General features: G+C 46.6%; 1 protein-coding gene and 1 pseudogene across 2 annotated transcripts in view; one reads left to right on the plus strand and one right to left on the minus strand.

Moving 5' to 3' along the window:
- Positions 1-16,610, minus strand: part of BRWD3 (bromodomain and WD repeat domain containing 3) — a 1,253,402-nt gene that overhangs the window by 390,003 nt on the left and 846,789 nt on the right. For both annotated transcript variants that reach the window (XM_086918755.1, XM_086918756.1), the window contains one exon: positions 3,357-3,418. In XM_086918755.1, coding sequence (XP_086774881.1) covers positions 3,357-3,418 — 62 coding nt within the window. The remainder of the gene's footprint in view (positions 1-3,356; positions 3,419-16,610) is intronic.
- On the plus strand, positions 8,263-9,322 carry LOC147718774 (uncharacterized; annotated as a pseudogene).

The raw sequence follows: 16,610 nt of genomic DNA on the forward strand, positions 1-16,610 counted from the left end.
GGGCTACTGCCCTACAAGTTGACTGTAGGGCCCCTCAATCCTCATCATCGTGCCACTTATTTAACTTAAATAGCATGGCCCTTATTAAGGAACTAGGGAAAAGAGACTGCAGACTCTACAGCTATGCAGACATTTCCCAGCTCCAAATTCTGCTGGATGGTACTGCTTTTCCTCAGCAGAACTTCAGACCATCATGTGCTGTGTCGGGGGTGGACGGGTAACAACCATTTGAAACTTTAACATATAGTTATTTTAAACAATAAAGTCAATCTATGTAGTCAGCTAAGCCTAGATGGCTTAGTGCTCACTCCTAAAAAAAAGTTAAGGCAAAAGCCTAGGTGAGACCGAAACCTCATTTTGTTGCAGTAATATCCGCCAGCACCTTTATGTTAAAAAGATCAAGAAAATTGCCTTGCTCCTTACTAAAGACACGCTGAAAAGTTATTATGCCCCTGCTCCAAATTAGACTAGGCAAATTCTGTAAATTGATCCACCTCAAATGGTGAATCAGACTATGTCATCAAAAATCAGCCTACAAAACGGATTTATAACCTTCCGAAGATCTCTCATGTCACAAAGATTTTGAAGGACCTCTGTTGGCTGCCCATGGAGGAGAGAATAAAATTCAAAGTCTGTTGTCTCATGTTTAAGGTCCTCTCGGACAATGGTCCAGTTTTATAGCTAATAGGATCAGAAAGTATATTCCCACTCTGGGACTTCAGTCCTCATCATCCAAACATTTAATCATGACCAGATTCAAGAAAAAAGGTATGTGAGTGTGCCACATTTTAATACAGGAGCCGACCTTATGGAATTCCCTACCATGACAGGTTCAATCTCAACCCGATGTAAGGTCCTTCAGGAAAAATTTAAACACTTGGGTTTTTAGACAAGAATATTAGTAGCACCTTTTCTCTTTTTTTCTGAATATTTGTCCCTAGCACCAAGAAACTGTTGGTCAACGTGCATTTAATAAAAATGCATTAACATTAAGAGCACCAATCTGATTGCCACCATCTTAAGGGTCTGAAGTAACCCTGGGCCAAGCACTACGCTACGCTCGCGTAGTTTGCGAAGTTTGCGCTACTTCGCACTACGCAAACTGCTCGTAGCACAGTGCAAACACGCGTAGCGTCGTGCAGCGGTCATTTTTTGCGTGCTCGCGGTCCTCAACGTCAAGTTGGCAACAGCGAGCAAGCAAAATGACATCCCGGCGAGACTTTTTTCTCGTTCGCGATCAGCAACATCAAGTTGCCTATCGCAAGCGTGGAAAATAAACCTCCTGGCGAGATTCTCAACGCAGGGAGGTAAGGTTTCTCATTGCGAGTGCTAGCGTATGATCGTGATGAGAAACTACCAGTCCGCGTTGAGAAAGCTGACGCTCGAGTAGAAATCTACTTGAGCAGCAGAAAACTACAGCTCGCACTGTACAAGATGCCGTTTTCAATGATTGCACAGTGCTGGATGCTTGTCCGCACTGTGCAATCATTGAAAACGGAATCTTGCACAGTGCAAACAGGGAGCAGATGTATTGCGGCATCCAACCCGTGATTCTACAGATGGCAGGAGTAAGGTTTAGCTCAGGTACCTGTGACTAAGTCTGGTCTTACCTGAATGTGCCAAAGGCTCCGATAAGGTCTGCCCAGGCTGCAGAGCTGCTTCAGTGAGTACCTAGATTTTCATTTCATGACTTTAGCTACCCGTCTAATGAACACAGCAAATTAAACATTGTTTTCTATTGAGGGCTCAGGGGGAGATCTTAGCCCTGTGAAAGGGGAAGTGTCCAGTATACTTGCCTCTCGAAGGTCCAGATAAACATTGTTATATTGTGCGGGGATTTATCACCACCATCTTCCTCTTTGCCAAAGGCTGGCTGGTCATGGTAAGAATGCAATCCAAAAAGTTGTTGGAGAACTAGAGAGCAGCTCTTAGGCAAAGGTGCGGTTTGGTATGAGTCGGAGTGAACAGGGGGTTGGGTGTGGCAAAATTCAATTCTATTCTATCCTATTCCAGGACATCACCACAGCCAAGGCAGGGTCAGTTTAGAGTTGGAAAGGGCAATAGAATAGAGGTTATCCTTTGGCATCGGCAGCATCAATGAGAGTTGAAAATAAAGCGAGGACGTGGAGTCTGCTCCAGAATCAGAGCTGAATCCAAGATGGGTTCAGCAGGCACAGACAGCGGGGAGGGAGAAACTGCTGGTAGTAAACTGACTGGCGGCCTCCAGGGAGCCTTGGAATCATAAGGAACTATAAGGGTGCACATGATTTGCAACATTATGTCCCTGAATAGCTCAATCTATTGTGGGAAATCTGGAGTGCATGGGAATCTGCTCCGGAATTATCTCTTTGGTGGGGGATAGGGATCAAGACTTAGGGGGCATCTTTACATCCTCACGATTTTTTAAGCGAGTGGCAAGATTGGAATGAGTCCTGCTTGGATTTACTATGCTTCTTTTAGGACTCTGCCTTACCCAAAGACTTGGACTGCATTTAAACCAGTTGTTGGAGCTGCCCAGAGAGCAAAAATGGGTCTATGATGTTAACTTTGAGCAGGAACTTGACTTGCATAACAGTGTTCGGCAACATACACCTTGGCTTCAGGATGCCGAACTGCCTTCGAGTGAATAAAGGCACACTTTTTGCATGACTTGGAACCCAAACACCAAACACATGTCAAGTAGGGATCTGTGACTGACACCTAATTGCAGTGGCCTACAAGGCTTAAACCCTGTAGTTTTAGAATGGGATATGTTCAGTTGCGCAATGGAAAATAATGTAATCAGAAAAAAACGAGCGAACTGACAAGGAAAAGTAGGATTTGGTTCAGAATCTATGTAAGAACGCAAAGAAACAGAGGAGCTGATGTCAGCGCACTTGGATTGAGAACATATGCAGCTCCAGCCTTGACTTCCCAGAGTGGAACAGGGCTGACGTGGAGACAGACGATATCACATACCAGCGCAGAGTAGCTACGCTTTAAAGTCTTTACAAATATAGTCAGGTGCCAGGTGACACTCTTGTGGCTGTGTATAAAGCAGGGAAGTATATATTATAAAAAATTAGGAGGTTGAAAAGACTTCATATACAAAGAACAAATCTACATTAAAACTCACAATATATAGAGGAGAGAAAGTATGCAACATATCTAGATACGAGTGAACGTGTGCACTATGTCTAAGTAGACCAGGTTTAGGGAAAAGAAAGACTCCTAAATCATTACTAAAACTTGCAATTCCATATGGCATTGCATAAATGTTACAACCTTTTTTAATTTGAGTATCATGCATGGCATCCGAGACAGATTGCATTAAACCTTTTCATCCTACATAAAAAGATTTTGAAATACATACTTACATTCTTGTGGTATCGGTTCCATGTCCCATGGGCTCATATTTTCCTGTTCATTATTGTCCCAACTATAAAATATAAATACAGAAATTTGTTGCACATATCAAGATAATAATTAGCAGAATTAGAGAAGACTGTTTGGACAAAATGTCATTAAATAGTTCTTAATTTTGGTTTTTGATTTCAAAATTATTAGTGTAAAATCTCTGAGAGAGCGCAAACATTGACAAATATAAAATGAAAACTGCTATTTAGAAGTTTCTCACTCTAGTTTATTTTTTCTGCCTCCCAATCAACTACTGGAGGTTTTAACCACTCAAAGAATTCAACAACCAGTCCAAGGCAGAACAGACAGATAAGTGTTTGTGTGAAGGAACATCACACCCTTGTCCCCAACCACAAGCTTAGCCATCTCCCCTGCATTATCAATATCCATTCTTACACCCATCATCACAAGGACATGCACAAATCAATTTGAGTAGCTGAAACCGTGGGCTATTAATATAATAGTTGTGGGGATGAGGGCTAAAGGAGCACGAGTGTAAGCTTAACCAAAACTGCTTTTCAACATGACCTGGCCAAACTCATCTCAAAACCAGATGTCTATTACATGGTGCTTACTGGTATGCGGGGTATAGAACAAGTGGCTACTCTGAGGAGCACCTCAAACAAAGCAAACACAAGGAGATGATGACGGAGGGCAGAAGCATTTCAGACACTCACCCCATCACAGATCTGCGTTGAATCTATCGTCATTCCTTAGCTCAGTTCAGACCCAGCTATATGCGAATCAGTCTTGACCTTGTGCCTCCTGGGAACAATCCAGCCCGAACTGCCTGTCCAACCTCCCTGGACCGAAAACAAGCATCCTGGGACCGGTTTCGGGGTAACACCCTTCATCAGCCAGGCTAGCTTGAATCCAGTGGCAAAGTGAGCAAGGGACCCAAGTCTCGGTGTTTGCTTTAAGCATCTCAAACAACCATGGTAGAAAGACCAATGATGCCATCCAGAGGAGAATGCCTTGTCGAATGAGTAACATTCCACCATACAAAATGATATCCAATGGGCAATGGCGCACCATGTACAGTTGTGCCTTGGAGTAAGGCCCTCACATGTTATGTTAATCCATATTTCTAAAACACTATGGGCCCAATGTAGGTAATTTCATTTTACCGGTTCATAAATACGGATTGATACCGAATCGGTATTTATGATTCGGAAAACAGTATGTAGGTAAAAAATCGTAAAAAAATACCGAATCGGAAACAGTCGGAATCCTGACTCGGTAAATACCGAATCGGTAATCACCGACTCTGTAATTACCGATTCGGTATCACCCATTTAACCCAATGGGCCTCCAGACCCATAGGAATGAATGGGAGATACCGAATCGGAGATTACCGATTCGAAGATTACCGAATCGGTAAAAGCCGATCTCGAAAATTCGAATGGAAGACATGTGAGCCAGTCAACCAATCAGGGACACCCACCACACCCCACAACAAAGCTACTGTGAAATCAACCAATCAGATGCAAGTACCACACCCCGTACCTGGAGTTGGCCACACCCATGCAGGTGCAGAGCCACAGAACTGTTTGGAGAGCTGGAGGGGGGACAGAGGAGCAGGCTGCACTGAGCCCATCAGAGCATCACCATGGAGTCCCAGGAAGCCCAGAAGGATGGTGTTGACAGAAAAAGGAAGATTAAATTCAGCACAACTGAGCTCCATGTGCTGGTGGAGGAGGTAGTGCAGCATTACAGCCAGCTTTTTGGGAGACAGTCCCTGCAAGTGGCAGAGTCTGTCAAAAGAACCACCTGGCTGGCCATCCAGAGCAAAGTAAATGCCCTTGGGATCACACATCGTGAAATAGAAGACATCAAAAAAAAGTGGTATGATCTGAGGATTACCACAAAAAAGAAGATAGCAACCCAAGGGAAATAATCCTCAGCCACAGGTGGAGGGAAGAGCCGTGCACCAAGCCTCACTGAACTGGAGCAGCTGGTGGAATCCACCATGGAGCCTGAAAGCATACACGGGATTGGGGATGCTGACAGCTCAACAGAAGAGGAAGTTCCCTCAGTGGGCACAATCTTTCGATATAGGTGTGCATCCCATTCTTAATAATAAGGGTGACAGATTCACAACAGACTTTTTATTTTCTTCAAAAAATATATGAAGCTTTTAATATTTTATTTTTAGCATTGCTTTCAAGTTTATATATTATTCATTTGAATTAGAATACATAAGAGACATATAATCACAATATTAACATATAAATAATTTCATGGTTCATACAATGAAGGAGATAAAGTGACAATACCCATATGTGAAAAAAACAATTTATACAAAAACATATGCCCCTGTTAACACACAAATCATCGCAACATACTAACACATTCATACTCTCGTTACATACACATCCACAACATCTGAAAAAGGAATCTGGGTTCTAATCAGCAGGGAGATCTCTGCTAACTAACGAGTCTCAAAACTTAGTATGAGACCCCGCACTATGGTCGACGCACGTTTCGGCGGCCAACGGCCACCTTCTTCAGGACCTCTTCCAGGCAGTCAAACCCACATGAACAGGGGACCTAAAGAGTATAATGGAGAAAAATATACACGGTCACCATTTATATTCTGAAAAAAGAGAGACCAAACCAATATACAAGAATTATATACATGATTAAAAAACTTTCTGACACTTGAGCTCAACATGTAACACAACACAACCTGAGTTCTCAGTGGGTGTACATGGACCATAGTTAATGAGGCACTGAAGGAACATGTAATGGGTGCCCACTCTTGAGTATTGATGGATATTACCCAAATGATCTCATAATGTAGCATTCTTTTCAAGAAAAGCACTAAAGCGCTAAAAGCACATATAATGGGTGCCTACTCTTGAATATTGATGGATTATACCTAAATGGTCTCATAATGTAGCATTCATTTCAAAATAAGGAAGAAGAGGAGAGACGAAGGATCAGGAAATTTTGCAAGTTTAGATAAAAATGGCATGTAATAAGATATATAATAGATGTCCATTTACTTACACTTAACACCTTGGCTGCTAGGCGTTTTCCCCTGCTGTGCTGGGAATTGCTATTTTCCTTTATCCATGACGAGCCCAGCTCGGCATCAGCGTGCGAGCGCCCTGCTCCATGACGAGCTGGGCTCGTCATGAGTGTGGAAGGGGTTAAAAACCATACGTTCTGCTTAATTCCCAAAGGGAAATATCACCGGCATGAACCACGTGGGAAGATAACTCAAGGATTTATCAATAACTATGAAAGAAAAACATCCTAAATAAACTAATCTTTGAAATAGATGGGTGGTCAAACAAGACTTCCAAAAGATACGTATGCCTTACCTATGTCAAGTGTGTAGGAGTCTCTATAGATGTCCAATGAAATAATGGGAAGGTGATAACGTAGATTCAATATGGTAACTGTTACTCGGTTTGCAGCTGGGCTGGTAAATTTCGACAAACGAGAAGAAGATACAGTAAGATCTGTGTACTTACTTAAGTCTTATCCAATACCACTGATGAATTACCTATGCGAGAAACCCACCTTAGAGTAGAGTAATTTATTCCGTTCTATGGCACCGTATAGTTAATTTCGTTTATGCCGCATACATGTACAAGGTCCGGAAAGACAGTGATTCGTGTTCTAAAAAGACCTATGCAACCAGCAGTATTGGTGGTAGACGGTACACCGACTAGTGAAAACTTACCTATTTACAATCTCTCCACAGGTTTACTTGCATCCAAAGACATACAGGTGCTAAGTAAATGTTTATCATTTGTACAGAGTGTGTGTTTGAATAAATTTAAACTACACAAGGATTTATTTGCCTTTTTCAGGAAGGTTAGACTGAACAAATTATTTTCGGATAGACCCATGAATGATGAGGACAATAACATATCGAGGTGCAAGCCTCCATCTACATTTACCCCTACGTTGGACATGGTGGGTGCTGAGGTACGTATCTCCGAACAGAATGTCCTTCGGGACATAGAGCGTGTGATTACGAACCCCCAGAAACCTCAATTTAATCTGTCTAAAGTGGAAATTACATATCTAAATAGACTTAAGACAGATTCAACAATCGTAATCAAACCTTGCGAGAAAGGTGGAGGTGTCACTGTATTTGACAAAAACACCTATGATCAGAAAATGATTGAGATGCTGGCGGTGACAGATCGCTATAGACCAGCACAGAGAAGAGAATTAGAAAGACTAAATGCTCATATTCAAGAAATGACCCAAGTGGCATTCAGAGATGGGTTTATCTGCGAGGACGAACTTACCTACCTGAACAAATCATGCCCTACAATTTCCGCTCTTTACGGTTTACCAAAAACACACAAGTCAGAAACCGATCCGCCCATGCGACCCATAATATCCACCATTGGGTCTTGTACTGAGCCCCTATCCAAATATGTGGATACTTTTTTGTGCCCCCTCACACATAAGTATGCTTCGTACATACGTGATACAGGGGATATTATTAACAAAATTGAGGGACTTCCATTCAACCCTGAGACTGACATCCTTGTGACGCTTGACATTGAGGCATTATACACCAATATTCCTCAGTGTCGAGCGTTGCAGGCGGTGTCAGCCCTCCTACACAGGTTCCCTGATAACCGTCCAGATGTTTTCATCCTGCAATGCCTCGAAGTTGTTCTTTTGAATAACTTTTTTGAGTACAATGGCTCCCTTTACCAACAAATTAAGGGCACTTCAATGGGAGCATCTTGTGCCCCTAGTGTAGCTAATGCGTTCATGGGTGAGTGGAAACTACGTAACATCTATAATGAATTGGCCCCATTTTTTGAAAATATATCTATTTGGAAACGCTTTATAGATGATATTTTCTTTATCTGGAGTGGATCAGTTGACATGTTGCAAGCGTTTATTCTCTGGCTCAATGCCAGTGACCCAAATCTTAAATTCACAGTTAACCATAATAACAATAAGGTTGATTTTTGGGATATCAGCATTGAGGGTACCAGCGGACAATTGAAAGTCAGCCTCTTCAGGAAACCTACAGCCAAAAACATCATCTTAAAATTTGACAGTTACCATCCCAACTGCCAGAGGGAATCCATCCCCTTTGGAGAATTCTTACGGATTCGCCGTAACTGTACAGATATGGCCGCCTTCCACAAATATGGAGATGCGCTTAAAGACAGACTACTCAAGAGAGGTTATCCCCATCGATTAGTACGACATGCCTTCAAAAGAGCCAAGTACTATGACAGAGCAGCCCTGTTACAAGGGTCTAATCGTCTCAAGCAAAATCGGATAACAAGTGTTATAAATCATTCAACTTTAAATTTTAAGATCAGGAACATCATAAACAAAAATTGGAGAATCTTAAACACAGACGATCAGGTTCCCCCAATGCCATTACCTCTATTAGCCTACAGAAGAAATAAGAACTTGAGAGATATGCTTGTGCATACTCGCCAAACTAAAAAGGTCTCCTTCAGATGGCCAACGTTCCATTACGGGACTTCCTGTCATTGTGGGTAACCACAGATTTGGTTCGTGTCATGCTTGTGACTCAGCAATTACATCTGAGACTATTGCATACAATCACAAGGAAAGCAAACTTCGTCATCTGACAAATTGCCGTAGCAGCAATATAGTCTATATCCTATTCTGTAGTTGTGGGCTAGCATATATAGGCGAGACTGGTCGTGAATTTCATACTCGCTTTAGCGAACATAAATCTGCTATGAGAACTAAGAGAATGATGGTGCCATTGGTCGAGCATTTTCTGAAAATGAATCATAATGAACAAGATATTAAATGGTCTATTTTAGAGAAAGTGCAGTCACGATCAGGCCAACCTACAGAAATTACACACAAGAAACGTGAAACTTTTTAGATATACCATTTAGACTGCGTTAAACGTGGCCTTAATGAGGAAATATCATGGTATATCACGGAATAGAGTGCATTGCATACAACACATTTGTCCCCTGTTATTCCAGTCTTGTTACTGTGTGGTAAATCAAGGACCATTTTGTTCTGCCCCTATATGTGCCATTAGTTACCATAGATTTTATTTTGCAGTACCAGTTCTTACTTTTCCTTAGTGATACAATTTAAAAAAAAAAAATTATTATTTTATTTTTTCCTACATGTTAGATGCATTTATGTCATATAACTTTGAAATATTCTCCCCTCTTTACTTCTCTATTTTTTATCATTATTGGTTTCCTGTATAAGTTATACTTTGCTTTTTGCATGTTGAGTTGACATTCTTACAGAGTGAATCTATCCTCCATTTCTAACCTGGCTTTATGATTAATAGACTTGGGTTCCTTAAGGGTGCCCTAGACATTGTTTTCTTTCAAACGTAACTGTGGTTTTGCAGAATTCATAATCTGCCGGGTTCTGCATTGATTCTTATCTACTAAGTATGGCGCCTGCTTTGATCTTGTTATTTTTTAAATCGGACTGTCATTGAGCGTTTGCAAACATCGCATTCGCAAGTCCGCTTTCTATCATAATTATTCAACACCTAACAATCTGACAGGTATCCCGATACTTCCGCCGCATATTTGTTTAAAAACATGGCCGCTGGCGTTTTCCTGTGTTTGTAACCACGTTTTCCTGTAGGAGGTCGCATGTTCCGCATTTCGTGTGATATCGAAGTAAGTAGATCCGGGATTCTGCAATGAGTGCCATCTCTCCCCTACGCGGGCAGCATTAGGCTCCATATTTACGATTAATTGCGCCGCATGTACATATATCTATGAATATTTTATCTGGTCTTCCTACGAAATGCACAAGTTACTACTTGTGTAACGATATATCTGTAAGAGCCATTAGTTAGTGATAGATTCCTTACCTTAGAATATCCCCAGGCGTCAGACTGGATCCGGAAACTTTTGCGTAGCAGTACCCTTGCGCGTCGGTAGGCGTAGTCTGCGGCTCCGCGTCCGTCGTCGGCGTCGTGGGCGCCGTGATGATGTCGTCGGAGTACTTAGACGCCGCCTCCGCGTGCTGACGTCAGTTCTTAGACACAGCTTTTCCGCGCCAGAAGCGCAGAGCCATGCCAAAAACCAACACTGGTGCCATGAAACTAGGGCCCTGAAAGGGGATGACCTTAACCCTAGATATCAGTTCACAGAACGGGGAGGATGGGTGGGTCGGTAAGGAATCTATCACTAATGTCTCTTACAGATATATCGTTACACAAGTAGTAACTTGTGCATCTGAAAGAGACACGTTAGTGATAGATTCCTTACCTTAGAATAGATACCCCAGCAATACCAACCCCGTGGTGGTGGGTCTGCGAACCAATAATCACACCAGAAAGTCCTGGAGGACGGAACGGCCAAAGTAGCCATCCCTCCGGACTTGACTGTCCAGGCAATAGTGTCTTGCAAACGTGTGCAGCGAGGCCCACGTAGCCGCCTGGCAAATTTCCTGCAAGAGCACACCTAGCCCAAGGCAGTTGTAGTGGCTGTGGCTCGAGTGGAATGAGCCCTCAGCCCAACAGGGGGTTCCTTCTTAGCCAAGGAGTAGCACGCCTGGATGCACAAGATAATCCACTGGGAGATGGTCCGCTTGTGCACCGCTTTCCCTTTCTTAGCGCCCGCGTATCCAACAAAGAGTTGATCATCCACCCGGAACTGTTGTGTGCGATTCAGATAAAATGAGAGCGCACGTTTTAGGTCCAGACGGTGGAGCCTCTCCTCCTCTCTCGAGGGGTGCGGAGGCGGAAAGAAGGTGGGCAAGGTGATGGATTGCCCAATGTGGAAGGCCGTGACTACCTTGGGTAGGAAGGAGGGCCTCGTCCGTAACACAACCTTGTCCGGATGGACTGAAAGGAAAGGAGGCTCACAAGATAGAGCCTGGAGTGCACTCACTCTCCTGGCAGAGGTGATGGCTACCAGGAAGGCAGTCTTCAAAGAAAGAAGGCGAAGAGGACAGTTGTGGAGTGGCTCAAAGGGAGCGCACATCAGAAACGTAAGAACGAGGTTCATGTCCCACTGAGGCATCACGAAGGGAAGAGGAGGGAACATATGAGTGATGCCCTTCAGGAATCGATTAACGATAGGGGACTTGAACAAAGAAGGTTGGTCAGGAAGCCTGAGAAAGGCTGAAAGAGCTGAAAGATAGCCCTTGACAGTGCCCAGAGCAGAGCCCTGCTGGGCAAGAGAGAGAAGAAAAAGGAGAACCTCAGAAAGAGGGGCATTGAGGGGATCCACAGCCTTTGCTGTGCACCATGCCACAAATCTGTTCCACCTGCAGGCGTATACCGACTTTGTGGAGGGACGCCTGGCTGCCAGAATGATGTTACAGACTTCAGGAGGCAAGTCAAATGGCCTCAACTGTCGGCGCTCAATCTCCAAGCATGGAGGTGGAGACTGGACAGGTTCGGGTGGAGGACCGTCCCCTGCTGCTGCGACAGAAGAACCTCCTGAAGAGGCAGACGAACCGGGGGATCGACTGACATACTGAGTAGCTCGGGATACCAGTACCTTCGTGCCCAGTCCGGAGCCACAAGGATGACTTGTGCCCGGTCGCGCTTGATCTTCTTCAGCACTCTGGGCAGAAGTGGTATAGGCGGAAAGGCGTACAACAGACCGCAGCTCCGCTCGCGACGAAAAGCGTCTCCGAGCGAGTGCCGCCTTGGAAATTCCAACGCGCAGAACTGATGACATTGCGCGTTCTCTTCGGTGGCGAATAGATCTAACCAAGGCTCTCCCCACTGCTGAAAGAGGCCTTGCGCCACGTCCGAGTTCAGACGCCATTCGTGATCCATCGAGCACCGTCGGCTGAGTTCGTCCGCCCTGGCGTTCAGAAAACCTGCCAGGTGTTGAACCATCAGAGTCACGCCCTGATGTTCCAGCCATTGCCAGAGGCGCAGAGCCTCCTGGCAGAGGGTCCACAACCCCACCCCGTCCTGTTTGTTGCAGTACCACATGGCGGTGATGTGTTGTCCGTGAACACCTGCACTACACTCCCTCGGACAGACGGGAGGAATGCCTTCAGTGCTAGACGAATCGCCGGTAACGCCAGTGGGCCGGCACGACGGGGATGTGGAAATACGCGTCCTACAAATCCAACGCTACCATCCAGTCTCCTGGGTCTAGGGCAGCTAAGACCTGAGCCAGAGTCAGCATTTTGAACTTCTCCTTCTGGAGGAAGCTGTTGACGTTCCTCAGATCCAAGATAGGGCGTAGGCCCCCTTTGCCCTTCTTGGGTACCAGAAAGTAGTGGGAGTAGCAACCACGTCCTACTTCTGGCCAGGAACGCGCTCGATGGCCCCCTTGGCCAAGAGGGCTGAAACTTCCTCCTGCAGGAGCCGCAAGTGATTCCTTGATACGCGGTGGTGTTGCGGTGGCATGGCTTGAGGAGTCGTCTCGAAGGGGAGGGAGTAGCCCCTCCGGACGATCTGCAGCACCCACCTGTCCGAAGTGACAGTGCGCCCGTGAGAGTGGTGATGGCGAACCCTGCCTCCCACTGGCGTCACATGGGCCGAAAAGCATGGACTAGGAGGGTTTAGAGGTGGATGCCGCGGGGGCAGGTGTGGACTGACTTCGCCTAGTTCCCCAACCGCCTCCGTGGCTGTTTCCACGGCCGCCGCCGCGCTGGACGATAGTCTGCGGCGAGTGGCTGGCGGCACGTGTGGGGGTGCCCCTTCCCTGGCCACGAAAGGAGCGAAAGGCACCCGTTTGCTGGCGTGGAGCCGAGAGGCCCAAGGACTTGGCCGTAGCCCTGGAGTCCCTAAAGCGCTCAAGCGCGTGGTCTGCCTTGTCGCCAAAGAGGCGACGGCCATCGAACGGCATGTCCATCAGAGTGTTCTGGACATCTGCCGAAAAATTGGCGTATCTCAGCCAGGCGAGGCGTCTCACCGCCACTGTTGTAGCCATCGCTCTGCCTAGCGAGTCGGTAGTATCCAGCCCACACCTGATTGAATACTTGGCTGCATCTCGGCCCTCCACAAGTGCTTGGCCGAGTTTGGCCCGTACCTCCAACGGGCACTCTGGCAGCACTTCCGCCACCGTCTACCACAGAGAGTGGGTGTAGCGGCCCACGAGGCATGCGGTGTTGGAAGACCGCAGTCCCAAACTAAGGGATGAGAATATCTTCTTTCCATAATTCTCATACCTCTTGGATTCCCTGTCCGGCGGGGCCGTCGGGAATGCGGTCTGGGAATTAGAGGCCTGGATGACCAGACTCTCGGGGTGGGGTGGGATGACAGGAAACATGGGTCGGCCGGAGCCGGGCGGTGGCGTCTGGCCACATTCCTATCTACGGGCGAACCCGTAGCGGGCCTGGACCAAGTGCCCAAAAGAACGTCGGTCAAGGCATCATTAAAAGGCAGCAGAGGCTCAGACGAGCATGACTGCGGTTTAAGGACCTCTGTGAGGAGGGTAGTCCTCACAGCCGCGACGGGGAGCTCAAGGCCCAAGGCCTTGGCAGCCCTCGTCAACACCACACCATAAGTAGCCCCCTCCTCCGAAGCCATGGTAGGAGGAGAGACAAATCCAGTGTCTGGAGAGGTGTCCAGGCCACTGGCCTCCCCAAGGTCTCCTGCCCAGTCTATATTAGACTGACACTCCTTGGTCAGAGGGTCCTCAGACCCCTCCCAATCCTCCTCATCACTCATCTCCTGAGATTCAGGGTTGTAATTGAATGAGGTCGGTTCATAGAAGTAAAAATCTCCAAACAGCGTCGGGTGCGGCGCTGATAGGCGCCGTCCCGACGTCGGAACCGAAGCAAGGGAGGTATCGGGGCGGCGCCGCCCGAGGACGGCGCCGGAGGTGACACCAGACGGACCGACGCCGGGGGGGTCCGTAAGGTCTTCCGGTGACGATCCAGAGCCCGAGGAAGGCCCAGCGGCGTCCTGCGGCGCAGGGCCCGAGGGCACCGGCGGTGTCGGGATCGTGGGGCCCTGCGGCGCCGGGCCGATGCAACCAACGGCGTCGGGGTCGAAGCCCCCGACCCACTAGGGCCCTCAAACAGGTCCGCTGGGCCCGGAGGCGCCTCGGAGCCCGTCGGAGGAGAAAGGGACCTAATGGCCATGAGGAAACGCTCAATCTCCTCTGGCGTCGCGTTCAGCCCAGGGACGGGAGGGTATGGGGCCGGACACGACGCCCGCGACTCCCGAGGAGCCGCGTGGGCGGTGTCACCCGAACCCCCGGCCGCATCGCGCGAGCGTCGGGGGGAGTCAGAAGAGCGATGATGCCTCTTCGACTTCTTGTGTTTCTTACCTGACGACTTGGACCCGGACGAGTGGTGCCGACTCCCGGAGCTGTGACGGCTCCGTCCCCGCGACCTGTCCCTCGACCTCCTGTGGGACCGGGACCTCACGCGGCCGACTGCCGGAGTTCGAGCCGCCTGCGGGACCGCTCCCGCCTGGCTTTCTTTGAAAGGGCCCGACAGTCGGGGCAGGCCTCGTCGTCGTGGTCGACGCCCAAACACGTCAGGCACAGGTGGTGAGGATCCGTGACCGACATGGTGCGGTCGCACTCGTCGCAATGCTTGAAGCCGGGCATCCCTACGGCACCGTCGGAGTCGTTCAAGACTTCGAAAAGGATCAAAATGATCACCAAAAAGTTAGTAAAAAATTGACTGGGTTACTGCTTTTTCCAGATCTGCGCTGGCTGGCGCGGAAAAAAGAAGAACTGATGTCAGCACGCGGAGGCAGCGTCTAAGTACTCCGACGACATCATCACGGCGCCCACAACGCCGACGACAGACGCGGAGCCGGAGACGACGCCTACCAACGCGCAAGGGTACTGCTACGCAAAAGTTTCCGGATCCAGTCTGACGCCTGGGGATATTCTAAGGTAAGGAATCTATCACTAACGTGTTTCTTTCAGATGCCAATTAACGGTGCCCGTAAATATCAACACATTGCAGTAGTGAGCGGGTGATTATTATCTATTTGCACGAATGTGTTCATATGTAGAGTATTCTCTACAAGGATAGTTGAATGTAGGTAGCCGCTATACCCTAGAGCCGCTATACTTTACAAGGACAGTCTAACACAGGTAGCCGCTGTGCGTTTGAACCCACACGTCCTGAGGGCATGTACTTTGTCCGCCTAGTTCGTACAGGTATCCAATGTTTAGAGATTTTCAATCTTTTTCGCTCATAAACTCCGCTGCCTGTACTCCTTGCCGGCATTAATGGAGATTTAGACCTTATCCTCCTTTATGTTGTAGGTCTTTTTAGAACACGAATCACAGTCTTTACGGACCTTGTACATATATGCGGCATAAACAAAATTAACTATACGGTGCCATAGAACGGAATAAATTACTCTACTCTAAGGTGGGTTTCTCGCATAGGTAATTCATCAGTGGTATTGGATAAGACTTAAGTAAGTACACGGATCTTACTGTATCTTCTTCTCGTTTGTCGAAATTTACCAGCCCAGCTGCAAACCGAGTAACAGTTACCTTACTGAATCTACGTTATCACCTTCCCATTATTTCATTGGACATCTATAGAGACTCCTACACACTTGACATAGGTAAGGCATACGTATCTTTTGGAAGTCTTGTTTGACCACCCATCTATTTCAAAGATTAGTTTATTTAGGATGGTTTTCTTTCATAGTTATTGATAAATCCTTGAGTTATCTTCCCACGTGGTTCATGCCAGTGATATTTCCCTTTGGGAATTAAGCAGAACGTATGGTTTTTAAGTGTAAGTAAATGGACATCTATTATATATCTTATTACATGCCATTTTTAACTAAACTTGCAAAATTTCCTGATCCTTCGTCTCTCCTCCTCTTCCTTTTTTGAAATGAATGCTACATTATGAGACCATTTGGGTATAATCCATCAATATTCAAGAGTAGGCACCCATTATATGTGCTTTTAGTGCTTTAGTGCTTTTCTTGAAAAGAATGGTACATTATGAGATCATTTGGGTATAATCCATCAATACTCAAGAGTGGGCACCCATTACATGTTCTTTCAGTGCCTCATTAACTATGGTCCATGTACACCCACTGAGAACTCAGGTTGTGTTGTGTTACATGTTGCGCTCAAGTGTCAGAAAGTTTTTTAATCATGTATATAATTCTTGTATATTGGTTTGGTCTCTCTTTTTTCAGAATATAAATGGTGACAGTGAATATTTTTCTCCATTATACTCTTTAGGTCCCCTGTTTCATGTGGGTTTGACTGCCTGGAAGAGGTCCTGAGGAAGGTGGCCGTTGGCCGCCGAAACGCGCGTGGACCATAGTGCGGGGTCTCATACTA

The sequence above is a fragment of the Lissotriton vulgaris genome, chromosome 4_1 (genome assembly GCF_964263255.1).
Source record: "Lissotriton vulgaris chromosome 4_1, aLisVul1.2, whole genome shotgun sequence".
NCBI classification, from domain to species: Eukaryota; Metazoa; Chordata; class Amphibia; order Caudata; family Salamandridae; genus Lissotriton; species Lissotriton vulgaris.